Source organism: Acanthochromis polyacanthus, chromosome 7, assembly GCF_021347895.1.
Source record: "Acanthochromis polyacanthus isolate Apoly-LR-REF ecotype Palm Island chromosome 7, KAUST_Apoly_ChrSc, whole genome shotgun sequence".
Taxonomy (NCBI): domain Eukaryota; kingdom Metazoa; phylum Chordata; class Actinopteri; family Pomacentridae; genus Acanthochromis; species Acanthochromis polyacanthus.
Window position 1 is genome coordinate 38,375,790 of NC_067119.1, and position 21,587 is coordinate 38,397,376.

Consider the following 21,587-nt stretch of genomic DNA (forward strand, 5'->3'; position numbering starts at 1 on the left):
GGACACGTCTGCTATGGTAGCTTTGGCTCCAGACACACTGGTCTCAGCCTTAGTCCACTGCTTGTGAATGTTTCCCACATTCTGGATTCTGCTTTTCTTCACAATCCCCTCAAGTCTACAGTCCTCCCTTTTGCTTGTGCACCTTCTCATAACCCACTTTTTACCTTTCCAGTCAATTATCCATTAATTTCATTTGACACAGCCCTTTAGAAAATGCACTTTTGAGTCTTACCCTCCATGTCGAGGGTGTCAGTGATTGTCTTCTGGACATCTGATCTGTGTTGGTCATTTTTGCAGTGACAGATTTAAGTCTGAACATGGCATTATTATTTGAAACTAGCAGTATTTAGTAACTTGTCATAACATTATTCTTCAATTCAGACTGAAAACTTCCACTGTAGCACTACAATGGAGTACACTAACCAGATGAAACAAATAAAAGTGGAGGTGTAAATGTTGAGTTTACTCACTGGTGCCAGTCCAGGACACTCATACACTGTGAAATCTCCATCCTCATTCTCCTCGTCTGTCGATGCTCCTGAGTCAGGAACTTTTGGCTCATCCCTGTGTCTGCAGAGGTTACACAAAGAGTCATGAGATATTCAACAAGGATATCAAAAATCCAATGAAGCAGAAAGGGGGGAGAGACAGGCAGTGGCATACAGACAAACATGCTCAAGAAAGATGAGTTTGTCTCGCACAGGAGAATGACTCACTTATCAAAGGAGAGCATCTGCTGCTTCTGGTGCTGGTAGTGGTACATCTGAGCGCTGTGGGCCAGCTTCTTGTCCCCAGGCTGGAATGCACGGAGGGGCAGAGAGGACAGGAGAAAGTCAGGGGTGTTCATCCACACTCATTCCACACCACATTTACACTGCTAAGCTGACATTTACTTTGCAGCATGTGTCTCTACTGCATGTGCTGTGACACTCGTAAACGGACAGGTGTGCTTGTCTCAGGAAAATTCTGGATAGAATTTAAGAATTTGTCCAACCCACACAGCATTAAACTGAGATACACTGCCTGTCCAAAAAAAAAAAGTCGCCTTCTGGATTTACCTGAGCAAATAGGTAAGAGCCTTCCATTTCATTTCAGAGTACAGTGAAACATTGACATGCATAATTTCCAATAAAATCTGGAAAAATTGGGGTGTTCTAAAACTTCTGACTGATAGTGTATATACACTACCACTCAAAAGTTTGGAGTCACACAGACAATTTCATGTTTTCTGTGAAAACTTACACTTTTATTTATGTGCTAACATAACTGCAAAAGGATTTTCTAATAATCAGTTGTGTGTCTGTTCTGACATGCAAATGACTTGTTGCTTTTGTGCCAACGAACATTTTTCTGCATTAACTGTACTGAAGTTTCATAACAGAACTGAACATTTGTCACCTGTGTGCTGCTGCATGCTGTCGGTGAGTGACAGCTGCTCCACCCCTCTAACACCGTTTTGGATTTAGAAAGGGAAAGTTTATCACAGACACATACACATTAGACACCTGTCTTAACTTAAAATGTGCAGCACAACGTTGTTCTTACTTTCTAAAGTACAATTAATAAAACTGTTAATGACGGAGCTTATTGATCCTTTGGTATTTAAAAATTTCGCCCCATTGCTTGTATAGTACAAGGGCTCGATGCTTATCTCTACTTTCAAGAGAAAGCCTAAAAATGTGACTTGTTATCCTCATATTTAACCAATATCACATCTTCCCCATCTCCATGACTGCTGAGTTTTCATGTGGCTTTCCAGCAAGGCTGGTCGGATCCAGAACTGAATTCTGATGTGAGGTGTGGGCAGACAGTGTGTGTTACCAATTTGTTCTGACAGCATAAACCAGTTTTTGGTGTCCAGTGAGCTAAAGCTGGTTTTCATCTTAAGATCCATTCATATTTAACCAAAACTCTATGAAATCTGCAGCTGGCTGTGGGATTTGAAAGGACTGGTGGTAGTTAACACCCTGTTGGTATTAATGTTGTAGCAGTGTGGTCGGTTATTTGTTTGTTTCTCCCCAGCTGAGTCATTGTCAGAGGCGAGTGATGAAGGAGGAAATGATGAGACCCTCCAACACGGTCCATCTGCTGGTTCTGTGTGAGGACCACCGTGCCGGCATGGTCAAGCACCAGTGCTGCCCTGGTTGTGGACTTTTCTGCAGGGCGGTGAGTTTAAACAAAGGACTCTCACATACTATAGATGTACTGAGGACTGACGTTACTGCTATGCTGTATGAAGCCGCAAGTTGACAGGAATTGTTTCACAGATTTGTCACGTACAAAACCCAGTGGTAATATGTATGGCTGTCTGATTCTGTCAGTACACCTCAGTTTGAAGCTAAACCATGATGTTGACTGTTACATTACCCTTGATGTGTTTTCCAACACTGTTCAGATGTTTGGGGTCACCTGGGCCATTTATGTTTTCATGAAAACTCACACTTTTATCCATGTGCTAACATAACGGCACAAGGGTTTTCTAATCATCAATGAGTCTTTCAACACCATTAGCTAACACAATGTAGCATTAGAACACAGGAGTGATGGTTGCTGGAAATGTTCCTCTGTACCCCTATGGAGATATTCCATTAAAAATCAGACGTTTCCAGCTAAAATAGTCACTTATCACAAACTATTTTGATCATTGTGTTTTCCACAAAATAAATTTTATTTGTTGAAGTGCTCTGGTTATTTTGTAAAACACTGTTCTAGAAGCATGGGAAAGCCAGAACTAAAAATCCTTCAACTGTTAAGCAATGAGGATTACATAATTTCTTTAAAAATTAAATGTTCATAAATTGTTCCCTAATTTTGATCTTCAGTGTATATATACACAGTGCTGTGTAAAAGTATTTGGAATCTTCTATTTTTGCATATTTCTCACACTTCAATGTTCCAGATCATCAAACTAAAATTTATATTTATATTATGCAGAGATATCCCACAAAACAAAAAAATGTCGTTTTTAAATTGTGGTTTACTGGAGAATTATTGAAAACCTATATCACCACTGTGAAAAAGTAATTGCCCCCCTGAACCCAGTAACTACAGTAGTTGGGCCACATTTGGCAGCAACAACGAAGGTTACGCATGTAACCACGGTTTTATGAACCCTGTATGACTGCCAGAGGCAGTTCTCCTCACTGGATATCTCCATCTCGCGCAAGCGCAGGTCGAGTATTAATATCAACAAAGTCACGTGTGACCCCGGACGACCCGTGCAGGGGCGCCGCCAGGAATTTTGGGCCCCATGAAAAAAAATTCATTTGGGCCCCCTCTGTGCTGCTGCGCAACCGTTGTTACCACATCTCTAGGACCTAACTGTCCCATCAAAGCTTTACATGACTAATTAAAGGCTTGCAACTGTACATCATCATCATCTCGAGTGGACAATGCCCTCACAATAGCTTCTCTGTCTTTGTCAGTTAAATTTGCTGGCCACAAACCTGGGTCAACACTTTCTGCCTTTCCACTACATTCTTCCACCTGTCTCTCTTTCCCTTGTTCTTGTTCTTCTTCCTCTGCTGCGACTGTTGGTTCTATATGAGAGGGCCCTGGCTCTGTAGGAAGTACAAAATGCATGTAATGCATATATACTGTCTGCGATATATACAGTATATATATATATTAAAATATTCCACATACCAATAGATGACTACAGAGCATTGACACAAATTATTTGCACTTCTGTATCATCACCACTTGATTACATACTTTAAAAACAATGTTTCATTTGTGTGTGTGTGTGTTCTGAAGGGAGATAATAATGAAGTCTGTATCTATCTGTCTGCCATTTAATGGCCCTAATGAACATATAAAACTGTATTATTTTAATATTACCTGTAACTTGCATGCAGGCTGAGGTAAGATACTCACTATTTCCAACTGTCCATCATCCAGTACAGACAGAAGGTTATTTGTTTATTCATAAATCATTTCATAATGCTCATGCGATAAAAAATAATTTGTTGGAATTTATGTCATTAATGAATATTTCATTTTCTTTTTTGTAATGGTGAAAAGAGCAAGATTGACAGAAATCCTCACAGACTCCCTGCAATGATACTAACTGACATGCCAATGTCATTAGCACAGTGTTGCTCACCTTCTTCACTGGGGCAGGGAGGGGTGATGGTATGGGGAGACTGGGGTGCTGCTGACTCATCATCATCAGCTGCTAAAAGGGGCAGGGGCAGTGATTTAATATGAATACCTTCCTAAACGTTTCCCTGCACTGATTAAATGTTGATAAAATGTAAGCTAACACTAATCTATAGCTAGTTGGTTTATTTCACCATGGACATTAGCCTAAACCAACAGGCTAAATTCACAGACTACAGGCTACTCACCTTTCTTATTGAAAAACTGGCTCAGAGATCGTACGCCTTTCTTTTCTCTCTCCTCTCTCTCTTTCCTTTCCTTCCTCTTCTGGTAACCAGATTTTTGTTTTTTTGACAACATTGTGGCCACACAGCAGCAACGTCTGTTTGGCGCATCTCCTGTCTGATTGCAATTAAGCACCGTTAGTGAGTGACGCTAAAGCGGACCAAACCATTTCATGCAGATACAGGGGGGTGGTCAGTCAATATAGATGTTTACTTTTTGTCAATGGATATTTAATTTTTAGTTCAATAAAAACATAGAGAATATGAACTGTATTATATTTGAAACACACAATAGTAAAATACTGCACTTAATATTAAGTTTAATAATTAAATTTTTTTTCTACATATTTTTTGGGGGCCCTGTCATCCATGGACCCCTGTCATCCATGGGCCCTTGGAATTGTCCTAACTTTTCACCCCTATACGGCGCCCCTGGACCCGTGGCAGGTATAACTACCGGTGTCATTCGGGCACTCATTCCCACAGAGTCTTCTCGCGACATGGGGGTTCCGAGCGACCGAGAACTCTGGCAGTCATCCAGGGTTCATAAAACCGTGGTTACATGCGTAACCTTCGTTTTATTTCACCCTTCCTGACTGCCAGAGGCAGTTCTCCTCACTGGATGACTCATATCAACAGCGTCGCGAGGAATCCAGGGCACCTCCCCCTTAAGACGAGGCAGAGGAACCCGGCCGAAGGACCACCCCGAGTGGATGGGGAGTGGCCACGTTGACCCTGTAGTACTTCGTGAAGGTGCTCGGCACTGCCCACGAGGCCGCTGCACATATATCCTCCACAGGCACCCCTCTAAACAATGCCCATGAAGCAGATACGCCTCTAGTGGAATGGCACTTCACTCCAGATGGCAAGGTCTCGCCTGCCAACTCGTACGCACGTGAAATGGCCTCGACGATCCAGTGGGATAGGCGCTGCTTGGAGAGAGCGCTACCCCTCTTGGCACCACTATGACACACGAAGAGATGCTCCGACCTCCGTATATGGGCAGTGGCATCCAGATAGGCCCTTAAGGCCCGTACTGGACAAAGCTGTTCCTGCCGTACGTCCCCATCTGCCAGCTGGGGGTCAAACTTAGCCAGATGAATGGGTCTATTGAGGTGCGAGTGTGCCAGCACCTTCAGCAGAAATGCCGTATTCGGCCAGAGAGTAACACCCGAGCCATCCGAGTTCCACCGCAGACAGGAGTTGCTCACTGACAAGGCATGTAGCTCTCCTACCTGCTTCGCCGTCGTCATGGCAAGGAGAAAAGCCGTCTTCACCGACAGCCATTTAAGTTCCGCCCGGTCAAGCGGCTCAAAGGGAGGCCCTCATAGGGCATCCAACACTATGGGCAGATCCCAGGCTGGAGTCCTCCGCGGCTGCGGTGGCCGCAGCTGCCAGGCTCCCCTCAAGAAGAGGGACACGAGCCCGTGACGCCCAATTGTGTGGCCGTCCACTGCCACATGCCTGGAGGAAATAGCCGCAGTATACACCTTCAGGGTCGAGGGAGAGCGACCCTTGTCCAGCAGGGACTGAAGAAACTCCAGAACTGCTGGGACAGAGCAGCTAACTGGGTCAAGACCACGACTCCAACACCAGTCAGAGAACAACTTCCACCTGTTGGCATACTGCAGCCGCGTTGATGGGGCTCTGGCCTGCAGGATCGTAGCCCTGACAGGCTCTATGCAGCAGCTCAGCACAGGGTCCGGCCCCCCAGCGGCCATACCCACAGCTGAAGGCGGCTGGGGCAGGGATGCCAGATCCGACCGTCCAGTTGGGACAGAAGATCCTTCCTGTCGGGGAGGCACCAGGGTGTCCCGCGACAGAGTCTGCGCAGCATCGGAAACCAAGGTCTGGCAGGCCAGAACAGGGCCACTAAGAGGAGTCGGTGCTCCCGATGGAGGACCCTGAGTAGAGTCGGCCATATCAGGGGAAAGGGCGGAAAGGCATAGAGAAGTCCCCCCGGCCACTCGTGAGCCAGAGCGTCCTGTCCCAAAGGACTGCTGTCCTCCCTCAGGTAGAACCAGAGTGGGCATTGGGCTGTCTCGCATGAGGCAAAGAGGTCCACCACCGCCTCTCCGAATATGCCCCATATGGACTGAACCACCTCTGGATGAAGCTGCCATTCTCCCGGAAGGGGCCTCTGACGGGAGAGGAAATCCGCGACCTGGTTCTGCTCCCCCGGCAGATACATGGCACGGAGGCTGGCCAGGCGGGGGGCTGTCCATCGCAGCAGATCCTGCGACACCCGCAGCATACGGGCTGACCTGGTACCCCCCCCCCCCCCGGTGGTTTATGTGAAACACAGCAGAGATGTTGTCCGACCGTATCAGCATGTGCTTCCCGCTGAGGTATGGCATGAAAGTCCTGAGCGCTAGGTGCACGGCTCGCAGCTCCAGCACATTGACATGCTCCTGGCACTCCCGGGCTGACCACCGTCCCTGAGCCATCCTGCCCTGCCAGACCGCCCCCCAACCTGAAAGGCAGGCATCGGTAGCCACCGTCTCCCGACGAAATGGGATGGCACCCAGGGAGACACCCTGTACCAGATAGGCCCTGCTCCTCCACGGTGACAGGGCCCTCAGGCAGCCCCGTGAAACCCTGAGCTTCCTGCTCCTGTGCCGCCTGGCATCTAGGTGAAAGCTGTTCAGCCACCTTTGCAGGGGGCGTACCGACAGTAGGCCCAGAGGCACGACAGCAGATGCGGCCGTCAGTTTGCCCAGAAGGCGGAGGTAAAGGCCGTAAGGCAGCGCTGCCCCTCCCCGAAACCGAAGCAGGAGGCCCAGGATGTCGTCCACCCGTTGCTGTGACGGGCGGGCCCTCATAATGACAGAATCCAGAGCCAGCCCTATGAAGGTTGTACTCTGGGAAGGAGACAGAGAGCTCTTCTCTCTGTTCACCCTGAGTCCCAACTGTGCCACGTGCGAGAGGAGGACGGCTGTGTCCTGGACTGCCCAAGAACGGGATGGTGCGCAGATCAGCCAGTCGTCCAGATATGCCATGATCTTCATGCCCCGATACTGCAGGGGTGAAAGGGCCGCAGCGATGCAGCACGTGAACACCTGTGGGGACAAAGAGAGCCCGAACGGAAGTACTGTGAACTGGAAGTGGTGGCCCCTGAATGCGAAACGCAGGAACCGCCTGTGGCAAGGTGCGATCGGAATGTGGAAATAAGCATCCTTCAGGTCCACCGAAGTGAACCACTCCCCTTTGGCAACAGCACGAAGAACATCCCTTGTGCACAACATGTGGAATGGCAGCGTCTAAAAACCGGTTCAGTCCCCTGAGATCTAGGACAGGGCGAAATCCACCACCTTTCTTGCTTACCAGAAAATAGGTCGAGTAGAACCCCTTGGGCCTGGAGAGGGGGTCCACTGGCTCGATGGCACCCTTGGACAGGAGGGTGGACAGCTCCTCGACCGGGGCTTGAGTCTTCACCGGGTCCGTGACGACAGTCATCCTGACCCGGCTGGAGGTTGGGGGCCGGCGTCAGAATTGAAGCCTGTAACCCTGGGTCAGTGTGGACAACACCCAGGGGCCTGAAGTACAGGCTACACAGCAGCAGAGCTGCTGCTGGAAGAAAATACCGACCGCCGGCCCCGAGGCCTCAGTTCCTGCGCCCCCGGCCTCCTGGGGCCTTGGGGGGGCGCCGTGAGGGCTCTGAGGCACGATGATCACGGGGTAAATCAGTGGGGCCATGTCGAAAGCGGGCTCGTGCCCCAGTGGGACGTTAAGGCCCTCTATAGTGGGAAGGCCGAGACGGTGGTTGGGGGTGCTCCCGGGAAACACCCGCGTGACCTCCAGTCCTGCCGGAAGGTGGCATGTTTCTGCGAAGGCCTGAGAACTGCTGCCTGGTCTGGTCGGCCTGCACCGTCTGCTCCAGAAGCTGGCCCGCCGCCGAGCCAAACAGTTCCCCAGGTTCCACTGGGACTGCACGGAGGGTCCTCCGGCATGTCTCTGACAGGGGTGACTGAGCCAGCCATACCTGGCGGCGGGTCTGGACTAAGGTGAACATAAGGCGCCCCAGTTCCCGGGACATAAGGGCAAAAGCCTGCAATGAGGCGTCGCTCAGGCTGGTAGTGGATGCGTCGGCAGTCGACTGTTGCAGGGAAGCCGACAGGGCCAGCATGAGGTGGGAGAGGGAATTACCAATACGGCCCATGCGTGCTGCTGTGTCATATGCCCTGCACAGCAGGTCATCAGTGACCCTGCACTGCTGACAGGGGCACCTGGCCTCAGGTCTCAGAGCCTCGTCCGGGGGGACTATAAGAGAGGCAATAGCAGGTTCAACAGATGGCATACGGCTCAGACCAAATTTAGCCGCATCCTGCATGGCTGCCAGAGTGCGTCCATCAGACGTCAGCCGTGAGAGAGCCTTTGAGTCCCTCCAGCAGGCCTGCAGCTCCCTCAGGTATTCCCCGGAGGTAGGAACCGAAAAGCTAGCTGGAGCTGAGGCGCGTCTGAAAAAGGCGCTTGCAGGAGGCTGGTCGGGCTGCTGCGAGTCCAGGTGCAATCTAGCCAGGGCCATACGAAGTATCGACTCCATTGAGTCATCCTCGGACCCCCTCACCGAACCGCGGGCCGACGAACGGGAACCCGAGCGAGAGGCGTGGGAGGGCCCCTCCCCACCGTTGAAAAGGGCAGCCGAAGCCGCCACAGAAATAATGTCCTCTTCTGGAGCCAGTTCCGGCATTGGGGGAGACCCGATGCATTCCCCCCTCCCTAACAGGAGGGCGCAGAGACAGGAGGAGTGACTTCATCTGGGCCAACTCGCTAGACAGCTGATCCACCTTAGTAGACAGCGTGTCCGCCCTAGCCTTCTTCCTACGCGGGGGGCCGCCCAGAGCCTCCGACGCCTTCCGCCGAGACTGGCCTGGCTGAGAAAGAGATGGGACCACTGACTGAGGGGGGCTTGTTTCCCCCATTAAGCATTCCACCTCTGACAGTCTAGCAGCCCTCAACGTGCTTGGCATGAAGCTACAATTCATACACGGGTCCTCCGATAAACCTTCCCTCAGATGTTCGATACCCAGACACGAGGGGCAGAGATCGTGGCCGTCTTCAGGGTGAAGAGGGGCCATACAGGTAGCACAGAAATGGGAGTTTAGCATGGCGCAGCCACAGGAAGTCAGAAACAGCCAGCACCAGCGAGAGTCACTACGTTAGCTGCGTAATAATCATGCGCTTCAGTGAGAGGGAAGCGAGAGCGCATCCGTCACCGGCACCACGGCCGAGGGAGCCGACAGCGAGCGTGCACGCGCCTGTCGGAGTACTAACTGTCAGAACAAGGGAGAGCACTACGCTACTGCGCAACACACACGACACGAATCAGTACAATCGAGAGCACTGTGTCAGCTGCTTAATACACACAAGCTTCAGTGAGAGGGCAGCGAGAGCACGGCCGTCACTGGTATCTGTACAACAACAGCTAGCACTAGCGAGAGCACCACACTAGCTGTGCAACACTCACAAGCGTCAGCGAGAGGGCAGCGAGAGCACGGCCGTCACTGGCATCAGCACTAGCGAAAGCAGTATGGCAACCGTATATTACAAGCACCAGTGAGGGGGCGGCGAAGCGGGGCCGTCACTGGCCTCGGTTAGGGGCAGCGAGCTAACTCGAGTCGCCACACGCCAAGAGTTAGCTCCGACAAAGGCGGCTACACGGAGCGAACGCGCTCTTGGCAGCGCCTAGCCCCTGCTAACCAAGTAGAAGCTGTACTTACACAGTCTCGTAGAACGGGCAGCAAGAACGCTACCGTCGCTGACCTCCAAAGACAGGCGATGCCGAGCTCTGCACGCTCTTACCGGTCGTCCACGCCAGGCAAACGCCGCTCCTTCCAAAAACAGGAAACTTGTCGCAGCCTCTGGAGGGCGAACAGCTCGCGACTCCGACTTGTAGTCTCGAGGCTACCGGCGACAACCCTTTCCTCAAAAATGCTATTATTAGTCCCTGCTATCAGCAGGTGACCTGCGCAAGCGAGAAGAGTCAAGGGAATGAGTGCCCGGATGACACCGGTATTTATACCTGCCACGGGTCGTCCGGGGTCACACGTGACTTTGTTGATATTAATACTTGACCTGCGCTTGCGCGAGATGGAGATATCCAGTGAGGAGAACTGCCTCTGGCAGTCAGGAAGGGTGAAATAAAACTGCAGTTAACTGCAGCATGGGATCAGTCTTTTACATGACTATGGAAAAGCGTTGGCCCACGCTTCTCTGCAGAATACTTTTAATTCAGTCACATTTTATGGTTTTTGAGCATGAACTGCCGTTTTAAGGTCTTGCCACAGCATTTCAATTGGATTCAAATCTGGATTTTGACTCAGCCACTCTAGAGCCTTAATTTAGTTCTTTATGAGCTACTCAGAGGTGGACTTGCTTGTGCACTTTGGATCATTGTCATGCTGCAGAACCCTTCTGTGCTTGAACTTTAGGCCATGAACTGATGGGTGGATATTCTCCAGGAGGGCTTTTTGATAGAGATCAGAGTTCATGGCTTCATCAATTATGGCAAGTCGTCCAGGTCCTGTGGAAGCAAAGCAGCCTCAAACCATCACATAGCACCACCATGTTTCACTGTTGTGGACAATAACCTAACTTAAACAGATGAAAATTCCGACTGAGCCCGTCGTCCCCATGAGAAGCCCGAGCGCTCAATGAATTACACCTGGCCCGAGTTACCAGTAAAACTGCTCCTGTCTCTTTGGTCCTAGGGGGCAAACATCTAGAAACTATGTCCTTCCCTATCATCGACAACTCTTAACTCCCCATTAGTTCTCAGGTATCCTTGGCTCAAGAAGCCCAACACCCACATTGACTGATCCCTTGGTGAAGTTGCATCCTGGAGGTCTAAATGCCAAACCAATTGCCTCTGCTCATCCCCAACCTCTGTAGTCGCTCCCATTTCATCTCCACCTGAACGCATCAACTTGACTCAAATGCCCAAGAATACCAAGATCTGGTCCAAGTATTCAGCAAGGACTACACCTTCTTAATTCCCCGAGCCTGAGCAATGGCTTTGTAACCCCTTCTAGACTAATAAATGTCATAATATACTGACAGTCAATAGAAACTTTGAGGTACAAATTTATGCAGAATTCTACTTGTAGGGGGGTTGTAATTATTCATTGTGGATTTACTGATGATCTAGTGCCCTGGTAGTTGAGATAATGATGAGTTGTCATTTTGTCATGATTCATTGCACATGGGTTGGTCACTTTGCAAAAGTGAACCAAATACACACCAAGCAATACTCAGTGAGTATCTGCACAATTTGAGAATGGGTTTTGAAGGCCTATATAAAGGCCCAAAAAAGGCCACCATTGTTAGTCCAGTGAACAGCATCATGCCGCGTCTATCACATGAACAACGTCTCCGGGCACTGGGTATGGTGGAGGCTGGTTTGAGCTACAGTGATGTAGCCAGGCGTATGGGCTATTCCCAACCCACAATCAGAAGCCTGGTCCAAAGCATGCGCCGACGGATTGCTGCCTGCATCAAAGCAAATGGAGGCCATACTCGGTATTGACTGCTCTGACTTTGTGTTTGGCAGGTGCTGTTTTCTTTTGTGAAATTCTTTATTTTGAAATCATTCTTGAAACTTTAGATTTCTGTTTCTGTATGCCAATATGCTAAACAAATGATTCATATGAAGAAAATCCAGTTTCGGGCTTCAAAATAAAAATTATGTTGAAAAATATGGTCTCAAAGTTTTTAATGACTGTCAGTGTATTTAAATGTGAGAAATATGTAACAACAGAAGACATCAGGAAATCAACAAATACTTTTTCTGTGCTAAGTTAATGAAATAAAGTGAAGCCATACAGTGTTAATGCCAACGTGTGACTCACATTGAGTACTGACTTACATCAGGTAGGGACAGATCAGACAGCAAGACGTTTGGATGAAGAGAGGAGCTTAGAAGGCCATAGGTATCAAGTTATTAAAAAAATTAACAAACATTAATATGCAAATTTATAACACAAGAAAATGTAAATTGCCTACTCTAATGAAGCACATATGGGTTGCATATGAAATCTGTACATTGCACTGTTTAACAGAATGTAACTTGGTGGTTGTACATCAACAGATGGCTTGTGTAGAATCTAAGAATCGAAGAAGGAATCTAAGAAGTGCTTTCACCCTGTTGTACCCCATCTGTCAGCGTGACCTTCATTGCTTGTCACCCCACAGCAGTTATGTACTCACCAAATTGTCAAAGGTATGGGCTGACATCAGTCCATATGTAGGAAAGTCCAACTTCTGAGTTAGACGCGCACCTTTCTGCAATCTGTAATGAAAAAAACAAGCAACACAGTGACACATTCGAAATCGACTGTCAGGACATACGAGAGACGGGTGCCAGTCACTGAAGGTATAACTTGGAATAACTGACATCTTGTTTGTGATCTCAGAATCTTGGTTCAGTTGTGTTTGTGCGATGGCCTTGAGAGCTCAGTACACTGCAATTCAAGAAAACACTAGCAAAAAGACAAAACATTTTTAAGCTAAGAAAACAACAAACGCGGACAATGAATTGTAAATGTGGTCACAGCCATTTTATGTAGGGTGTAATATTCAGGATAGCTCAGCCTTGAGTGAACTGTCTTCAAACAGGTCGTTGCTTTCCCGTCTAAAGGATTCAAGGACTCAAGGATCTTTATTTTCATAACAGCACACGTATTCACATGAAGTCATGAGGTGGCGCAAAATTAATACTCGGGTCCTGGTTAGAATTCAAGAAATAAAGATAAAAAAGCAAGGGAAATTACAAAGCAATATAAACAATATACACAAGTGTTTACCAGTGGTAAACAAATAGGTGCATGCTCAAAAACTATGCTATGAGGTAGATGTCCATTTGACCAAGTGACCTGTATTGCACATGTAGAAAAAAAAGTGTCTATAGTTTGAGACAGGTGGAAAGCTACAGAGCATCTCCAAAGTCCAACAGTTTAACAGCTTCTGGAAAGATATTCGTCACTAATCAGGGCTGAATATCCGCAGCCCAGAAATTGTTATATGGGCCAGTCCTACCCTCTATATAACAAGAAATCAACATCCAGCTTGAATCAACCCAACTCAAACCCACAAAGTCTACCACAAACTTGGGTGTTATAATTGATAACCAAGTAACCTTTAAGGCTCGTGTGGCCTCTGTTGCTTGGTTGTGTCGATTCGCCCTGTAAAACATAAGGAAGATCCAACACTTCCTTCCTGAATTTGCAGCACAGTTCCTGGTACAGGTTCTCTTAATATCACCATTGACTACTATAACTCCTTACGGGCAGGCCTTCCTTCATGCACAGTCAAACCTCTGCAGATGATCCAGAATGCAGCAGCACGTCAGGCAAAAACAGCACGTCACCCTGCTGTTCAGACCCCTTCACTGGCTTCCAGCTGATGCCCACATAAAATTCAGAACTCTGACATTTGCATACAAAACTACAAAGATAACAGCTCCCTATGACCTGAAGTCCCTCATTCAGGTCTACACTCCCTCACACTCGCTACACCTGGCCAACAAAAGGTGCCTGATACAACCTTCACAGCAGGGCCGATCCATAGCTAGACTCTTCTCCTCTGTAGTTTCCCAACGGTGGAACGAGGTTCCAAAGTCTGTTCAATCAGTAAAGTCTCTCTCAGTCTTTAAGAAAAGACTAAAAAACTTTGCTCTTCACTGAACACCTTTGCACTTAACAGACTGCAAAAAAATCCAAAATGAAATAAAATAAAATTCCTATTACCTCCCGCACTGCCTGTAGACACCAAGGTCTGATCACACTTGAAGTTGTGTTGCGTCTTGTGTGGCATCGACTCTCAGATGTACATCACTTTGGATAAAAGCATTTGCTAAATGAAACTCTGTGCGTTCTGCTGAGTCCCTTTCTACTTTTAAGAGACAATTGAAGACTCAATTGTTCAGAGAACACCTAGGCACTTAATCTGACTCCACCTTAGGGGTAGACTAAGTCAGGTGGTCCAAAACCCAGCACTTATTTAGCGCTGACAAGGTAAAAATTCTTCTGCAACTTGATGGCAGCACCTTTGACCAATCGCACTTGAAGCACTTTTTGCACTTACTACAGGTTTTTCCTTATGTCTGAATTCTTGCTTGTGTTGTACGTCGCTTTGGACAAAAGCGTCTGCTAAATGAAATTGTAGAATTGTAGAATTGTAGAAATTGTAGAACTGTAATGTTGGCTATTTTAATTTTGATCACTTTCTGAAAAAAAATCATTCAAAGGTTTCACAGCATTATGGATGTCCATCCTTTCATTTTCTGTATATGCTGAAAACTGTGTAGGGCCATCACAGGGCCCCGATACAATGCTAAAAGCAGGGTACACCATGACAACAGACAGGCAATGTTCACACTCACACCTACTCCCAGTTTAGAATAATTAACCTCAGCATGTGTTTGGACTGCGGGGAGAAGCTGGCACAATATACTGGTATATTTATTTGCATATTTATTGGTTAACTTCTGTCTTCTATGATTAAACTGATTATCTTTGGGTCAACTATACTATGGGAATATTTGTCCATGTGGTAAGCAGCCTAAACAATCAGGGTTGCCCCATTCTTTAGGTTTTACATTGCTTGTGAGAAAAAACTTGAAGATGCCACCTTAGACTCTAGAAACGTAAAAGAGCACTCAAGAAAATTTCAGTGAGATTCTAATCACAGATTCTCAATATTGAAAATATTGTATGGTCCATAGTTTCAGGTAATATTCAACATATTTTTTTGAATTTTAATATGTGAGAGAATGGTAATGTTTGAAATGTCATTCAATAGTGTAGAGAGAAAAAAAAATATCTTACCTGACCCAACAGGCTGCTGCTATGATCAATGCCAGAGAACCAGCCACAATGAAGACACTACTCATGACTGAAAAGAAATACAGACAAACAGTCAGGAGACGGGGACGCTGTGCAGGTCTGAAGGAAGACATAATCCCTGACTGAAAGCTTCGTGGACTGAGTGTAAAGTGTAAGTGCTGAAAGAAGAGCTGCTGAAAATAACTGAGTGTCAGGCCTAGCCCTGCAATGCCAACACTGAAAGCAACACTGATGATAGTAATGCAGTGTGGCAGAACTAAACGACAGCAATATGAGCTCTGTTTTGTACAACCCCGTAACAAATTGAAGATCAGTCCCGAGATCTCAGTGCATGAAAAGCTAACATTTGGTCAGACAAAGGAAATCATTGAACTAAAAGTGACCTAAATGTTTTTCACTGTTAAGTTTGCAGCATGCCTTTTCAGATCAAAACAGGTGTTGTGTAAAACAGCTACATCGCAACATAATAATATTTTCTGTGAATGTGACGTAACAGCATAATAATTAACAGGAAATCAGGTCCTGGAATTTCCTAACAAATTTTCCCAAAGTCTGCTCCTAAACCCCTGCAGAAGCCTATGAGCCTGAACATGTGGGCATCCACACACTGACCACAGCAGATTCAAGTCTTCTTGTTTCTCTGGAACCTAAAATCCTTCCCCCCTGGCTTTTTTTTTGTTTTCATCACATGAAAGCAAACAACCTTTTACTGGGTAGTGTAATCTGTGTATAGGGCAAGTAAAGGCTTTAACTGTATTATTAAAACTATGTTTAACTGAGTTTTATGCTGCCTTCTTGCCTCTTGTCAGGAAAAGAAAATGCAAATTGAATTGACCTTAAAGGTCACATATTTTGAAAACACATTTTAATTGTGTTTTTGGTTGTTAGAAATTTGGAGTTGTAAAATAAAATCTGATAAGACATGAAGACATGTACTTCTGCCATTTCTTAAGCCATCCACAATAGTTAATCATCAGTTTTTCATGCAAGAAACAAGAATTTGCCTTGGTTTGTGCTTTGTAACATCTAGCTAACCAGTAGCACAAAATGTAACAGCTGAAGCTGTCACAGTGTGTTTGTCCTGAAGGGGGCAGCAGTAGCTCTTTGAGTTTCAGAGCAGATCAGAATGTTTAGAACAGCTTCAAAGCCAGGGGTTATAGAGTCATGGTGAAATGAAGCATCTTCCAGCATTTTGAGCTGAAGAGCTTAAAGACACATTGTGAGGGTGAGAAACTTTGACCAATTTGCTTTAAACAGCCTCCAAACTCCAAAGCAGTTTAGTTAATTTAACATCCAGTCAAAAACAGACACACTCACATTATCTGTTTAGAATGTTTGTTTTAGAGTTTTAAATACAGAAATTTCCCCACAGCACAGAAGACACTTACTGATGAAGACATGGTCATCAGAGGGGTAGGGGAGGATGATGGGATCACTCAGCAGAGCAGGGGTGTGGTTTGCTGTGGTGGTGGCTGGAGCTGTGCTGGTAAACAGGAAGCTCTGGTTGGTGGGCTGCTCTGTCAGAGGTGCTCTGGGGGTAGAGCTGGGGTCGCTGAGCTGCTTGGATGTGACATCCTGAGACGGTGGAGCTGAGATAAGGAATGAACACTTCAGGGTCATTACTTCAACTTGGATGTATTTGATCAAAACAAATCTGGTAAATTAGCTGCCTGTCCAGTACCTGGCAGCCTCGATGAAGTCCTCTGCTCATTGATGATGGCAGACAGAAAGTCAATCTCTTCATCAAGCTGAGGATAAGTGCCAACCTTACCTGGAGGATCAAAACCAGAAACCATCACTGCTTTTAATCATTATTAATTTTAACATAGGCTCAGTCCAGACCTTAAAAAAGGTGAAACAACAGTTGGACTGAGTAGTCAGTAGGGTTGAGTAAAACTGCGCAGTGATTTTTAGCTGTGTTTCCTTTTCTATCATACATTTATTTAGCATGGAAAATAAAAATGGATGAAAGTAAAAAAGGTCACTAACAGAAACTCATATCTCAAGCTATAAACAATCCATCAGCTAACCAGTGTTTCAGGGATACTCCAGAGATTTAGTATAGCATTTCTACACAGCTATGAAGTATTGCAAGAGATGCATTAATCCACAAAATAGTGGTACTGACATATCTGACAGCGTTCGAGTTATGTATTGATATACTTCCATGAAGCTGGAGCAAAAAGAGGCAGATGATAAGAATTACTGTCTCTGGGTTGTATGTATCTGCCAACCAGTCATGTTGCAGTTTGCATCCCTCTTTGTCCAGATCTGGCTTTCAGATATACAATCTCATCACTTAGACATTTATGCTATTAGACAATTGTATGATTTTTTTTTTAATTAGCACCCAAGTAGTGCAGTTCTTTAATTGTAGCAATAAACCTGTTTTGTAAGGTCACTGTGACCATCAAAACCTAATCAGTTCCTTTCAAGTGGCAACTAGTACTAAAAAATTACAACAATACAGAAGTGCCAGAAACAGCCTCAAAAGGCCAACTAAGGCTGGCTCCAAAATCGAGTCAATGCCAGACGCAACAAACACCAAAGATCCCAAAAAGCACTTTATTTCCAGAACAGAACTCTGTGGCAGTTCTGTTGATGTTCATTTCTACTAAACATCAACGTCTTTCAAGACCTCTGGTGTTAAAGTGACCTCTAGTCCTGAGATCCTGAGCTGCACTGCAGATTACGCTGCATGGGAGTAGAGTGGGAGGAAGTCACAGGCCTGAGAGTGAGTGATGCAGTGTGCGTGTGGGTGTGCTGCACACTAAACTAGTGTGGGAAGATGAATATGTGTGTAGAGGGATCAGCAGGGGTGGAAATACGTTGATGTCTGAAAAGTGTATTTTTTAAAGAGTGTATACTGTATCTCTAATTCTATTTAGTGTGAGTGGGTAAACACGTGTGTGTGTGTGCGTGCATGCGTGCGTGCGTGCGTGCGTGCGTGCGTGCGTGCGTGCGTGCGTGCGTGCGTGCTTGTATGTGAGCAGATGGCTCGGTGCTGTGCTGTCAAGAGAGGCTGTTCAAAGTGGGTGGATAGCAACAAGGAGAAAGAAAAAGACAAAGTGAAAGAGAGAGAGGCAAATGTGGATATTGGAGTGAGTCTTCAACAGATCCATGAATGAAATGTGTCACTATGGCAACAGGGAGGAGGGAAGATGAGGAGAACAACCTGTAAAAACTCAGGTCTGTGTGTTCATGCTGTGGGATCGACCAGCATGGGTTTTTTAGGAGCTCTTAGCAATATGAGTGATGATGTCAGAACATCGCAGGATGCTATGAGGGTCTCCTTTGTGTACTGATTGATCGATTTATTGAGATCAAACAGTTTGTCTCCTGCAGCTACGGTTCTTCTCTGCTTCCTTAATCTTTCTCTGTTCTGTAATTCCTATTGTCTACCAAGATCCATCCCCTAAAGCATTATTATTAGTTATTGTTTTTCAGACACTGCTTTCAAGGTATAGCTGCCTCCTGACTTAGCCGCTAGCATTACCTTAGCCACTGTGAAAGCAGTAAATGTCCTGGTTTGTGGTGACCACTTGTGTTTAGTGTTCAGTGTTTGTGAGTTGTGTCTCTGCTAGAGAGACCACCACAGAATGACTGCAGACAGAGAGGCAGCTGCATCAGACCCAAAGTAGTGCATTTAACTTATCGATCATCGGTAATAAGAATAACAATACAGATAATAATGATACAGACAGCACGATGGACGAGGACAACAAACTCCAGTTCCTGTTTCTGCCCGCGACCAAGGATGACCTTCTGGACTGGGCTTATCCAATGAGACGAGAAATGCAGGAGATATTTAATATGGCAAAAATTACAGATATTGACCTGAATAATCAGCCATAATAATCAGTCTATCCCTAAATGTAATATATTTAGAAGGTTTACACTGAAAATAATTCTTTCCGACTCTAAAATGGCTTGGATCCAACTCCACTCTATTGTTTCCTCCAGAATGCATGGATCTATATTAGGGCCTGACCGGAACACAACATGCATACATGTGGAAAAAAAAAATTTTCACTCATAGGGTAGCACTGGTCATCCTCTAAAACGCCTGATTATGCAAGGCTGGTCTCAGCTGTGTTAAGTAGGGGTTGCACGGTGATTCGGTGGTTAGCATCGCCACCTCACAGCTGAGAAGATAACTGGTTCACATCCTGGCCTGGGCCTGAGATCTTTCTGCATGGACTTTGGATGTTCTTTCTGTCTATATATAGGCTCTCAGTGGATTCTAAATTGTCCATAGTGTGCTTGTTGTCTTTGTATGTAGCCCTAAGATAGACTGGTGACCTGTCCAGGACGTCCTAAATCGGCTGGGACAGAGATCAGCCCCCCAGCGACCCTAATGAGGATTAAGCCATGTATGGATAATGGATCGACAGATGTTTTAATTTGAACCATAATAAACCTTGCAGGAGTTTTTGGCTTTTGTCTTGTAAATAAAATGCTGAAAGAACCAGAACTGCGACCATGTATTTAGCCACAGTGAGGGTCTTCCACCTACCTTTACTGGATGGAGCAGTGTGAGGAGCATGTCTCCTCTTGACCACACAGCGACCAAAGGAGTTCTCCACCAGAGGGTGTAGGCAGGGGCCGCAGGAAGAGCTGCCCAGCTGACAGAAGTGTCGTCCAGCCCGGGCACAATCTAAACTCCGTGGGCAAAGATGAGAGCCTGTGGAGGAAGACCCAAAACAGCCATTAGTTTTCATGCCTTGAAATGAAACTGCTCAAATTTTCTTTCTTTATATTCCTCATTGTTATTCAGCAGACAAATTTATGATTTCAAGTTTCAAGTTTTGTCTTGCTGATTTTGATAGTGTCGGTTCGACATCTCAGAAAAGACCCTGCTTCGCTTTCTTCCGGTGCATAGTGCAGAAACCATCTATTTCATATCATTTCAAATATGTTTTTTTGGTGATACCCAAGGCTGTGTTAATCAAATTTGCATAGTAGCATGGCCTCATAACTTCTTATGAGAGATTACAATTGACTAGCTGCTGATAACATGGACAAAAAAAGGCCTTCTGAAGGGAAGGTCTGTGGTCAGATGAAACAAAAATTGAGCAATTTGGCCACAATGACCAGTTATGTATTGAAAGGAGAGAAAGTGAGGCCTTCAACCCCTGGAACACCAAACCTGCCGTCAAGCATGGTGGTGGTAGTATTATGCATAGTAAATGTAACAATGAAAAAGGACGATTGCCTTCACATTCGTCAGGAAATCCTGAAATCATCAGCCAGAAGGTTGGACATAGTTGGGTGTTCCAAAAGAACAATGACTCTAAACATACAACAGGCCAGAATTAAGGTTTTAGGCTGGTCTCCCCAAAGTCCTCATATAAACCCAATTAAGAATCTGTAGAGTGTGATAAAGAAACAAATTTGTGTTTGAAAGTCTTCAAATTTTGTTTAACCCTATCAATTCTGTCAAGGGAAGTGGTCAAAGATACAACAGGAAGCTTGGCAGAAACTTGTGGACGGCTACAAAAACAGAAAAAAAAGTTGAGATAAAAATGGCCAAGAGACATTTAACTAAATAATAGTATTGCAGTATGAATGTCTTTTACCATGTTATCAGAAGATGTCATACCACATTTATGTCAGAATCTAAATGAACGTTTTTTTCTGACAAAGATGCGTGTGTTTCAGTAAGTCCATCAAAGAAAATTTTTAGTCACAGGAGTCACTGGAAGCACAAGAATGCCATGATATACACCATCAGTTAAAAGTCTGTACACACCATCTCATTTAATGGTTTTTCATTAGATTAGAAAATCTTTACTGTTCCAATTTGGGCAATTTGATTTGCAACAGCAGTCAACAATGACATTCATACCATAAAAAACAGTATAGTACAATACATAGAACCATAGATACAAATAATATAATAATAAATGTCATCAGGTAAGTTATTATGACCATATATGTAGCCTACAGTGCAAGAACACAAGCCTAGCTCATGACTACTTACATTGTAGTCTCACTGAAGGCATCAAAACTATGAATGAGCACATATAGAATTATGTAGCAAACAAAAAAGTGTGAAATAAGCCAAAACATGTTTTATATTTTAGAGTCTTCAAAAAATAGCTACCCTTTGATGTGACTACTGCTTTGCACACACTTGGCGTTCTCTTGATGAACTTCATGAGGTGGTCACCCATAGTAGTCAAATCTGTATTTTAGCCTCTGACACTTCATATTCACTGCAAAATCGACTCGGTTACAATAGAAATGTAAACACAAATAGAGTAGATACCAGGTTCCTTGAACTAAAAATGGGATAGTAAAAGTAATAAGCACAAGAAATTAGCTGCATTCTACACAGTAAATAGCCTGTAAGGTTACT

At 45.7% G+C, this 21,587-nt stretch overlaps 1 protein-coding gene across 1 annotated transcript in view; it reads right to left on the reverse strand.

The window, feature by feature from the left end:
• The window catches only part of npdc1b (neural proliferation, differentiation and control, 1b), a 37,250-nt gene that overhangs the window by 4,511 nt on the left and 11,152 nt on the right, over nucleotides 1–21,587 (reverse strand). The window contains exons 2-8 of the mRNA XM_022220138.2: nucleotides 19,743–19,910; nucleotides 16,908–16,997; nucleotides 16,615–16,815; nucleotides 15,209–15,275; nucleotides 12,591–12,672; nucleotides 717–796; nucleotides 471–570 (exon numbers count right to left, since the gene is read on the reverse strand). Coding sequence (XP_022075830.2) covers nucleotides 471–570; nucleotides 717–796; nucleotides 12,591–12,672; nucleotides 15,209–15,275; nucleotides 16,615–16,815; nucleotides 16,908–16,997; nucleotides 19,743–19,910 — 788 coding nt within the window. The remainder of the gene's footprint in view (nucleotides 1–470; nucleotides 571–716; nucleotides 797–12,590; nucleotides 12,673–15,208; nucleotides 15,276–16,614; nucleotides 16,816–16,907; nucleotides 16,998–19,742; nucleotides 19,911–21,587) is intronic.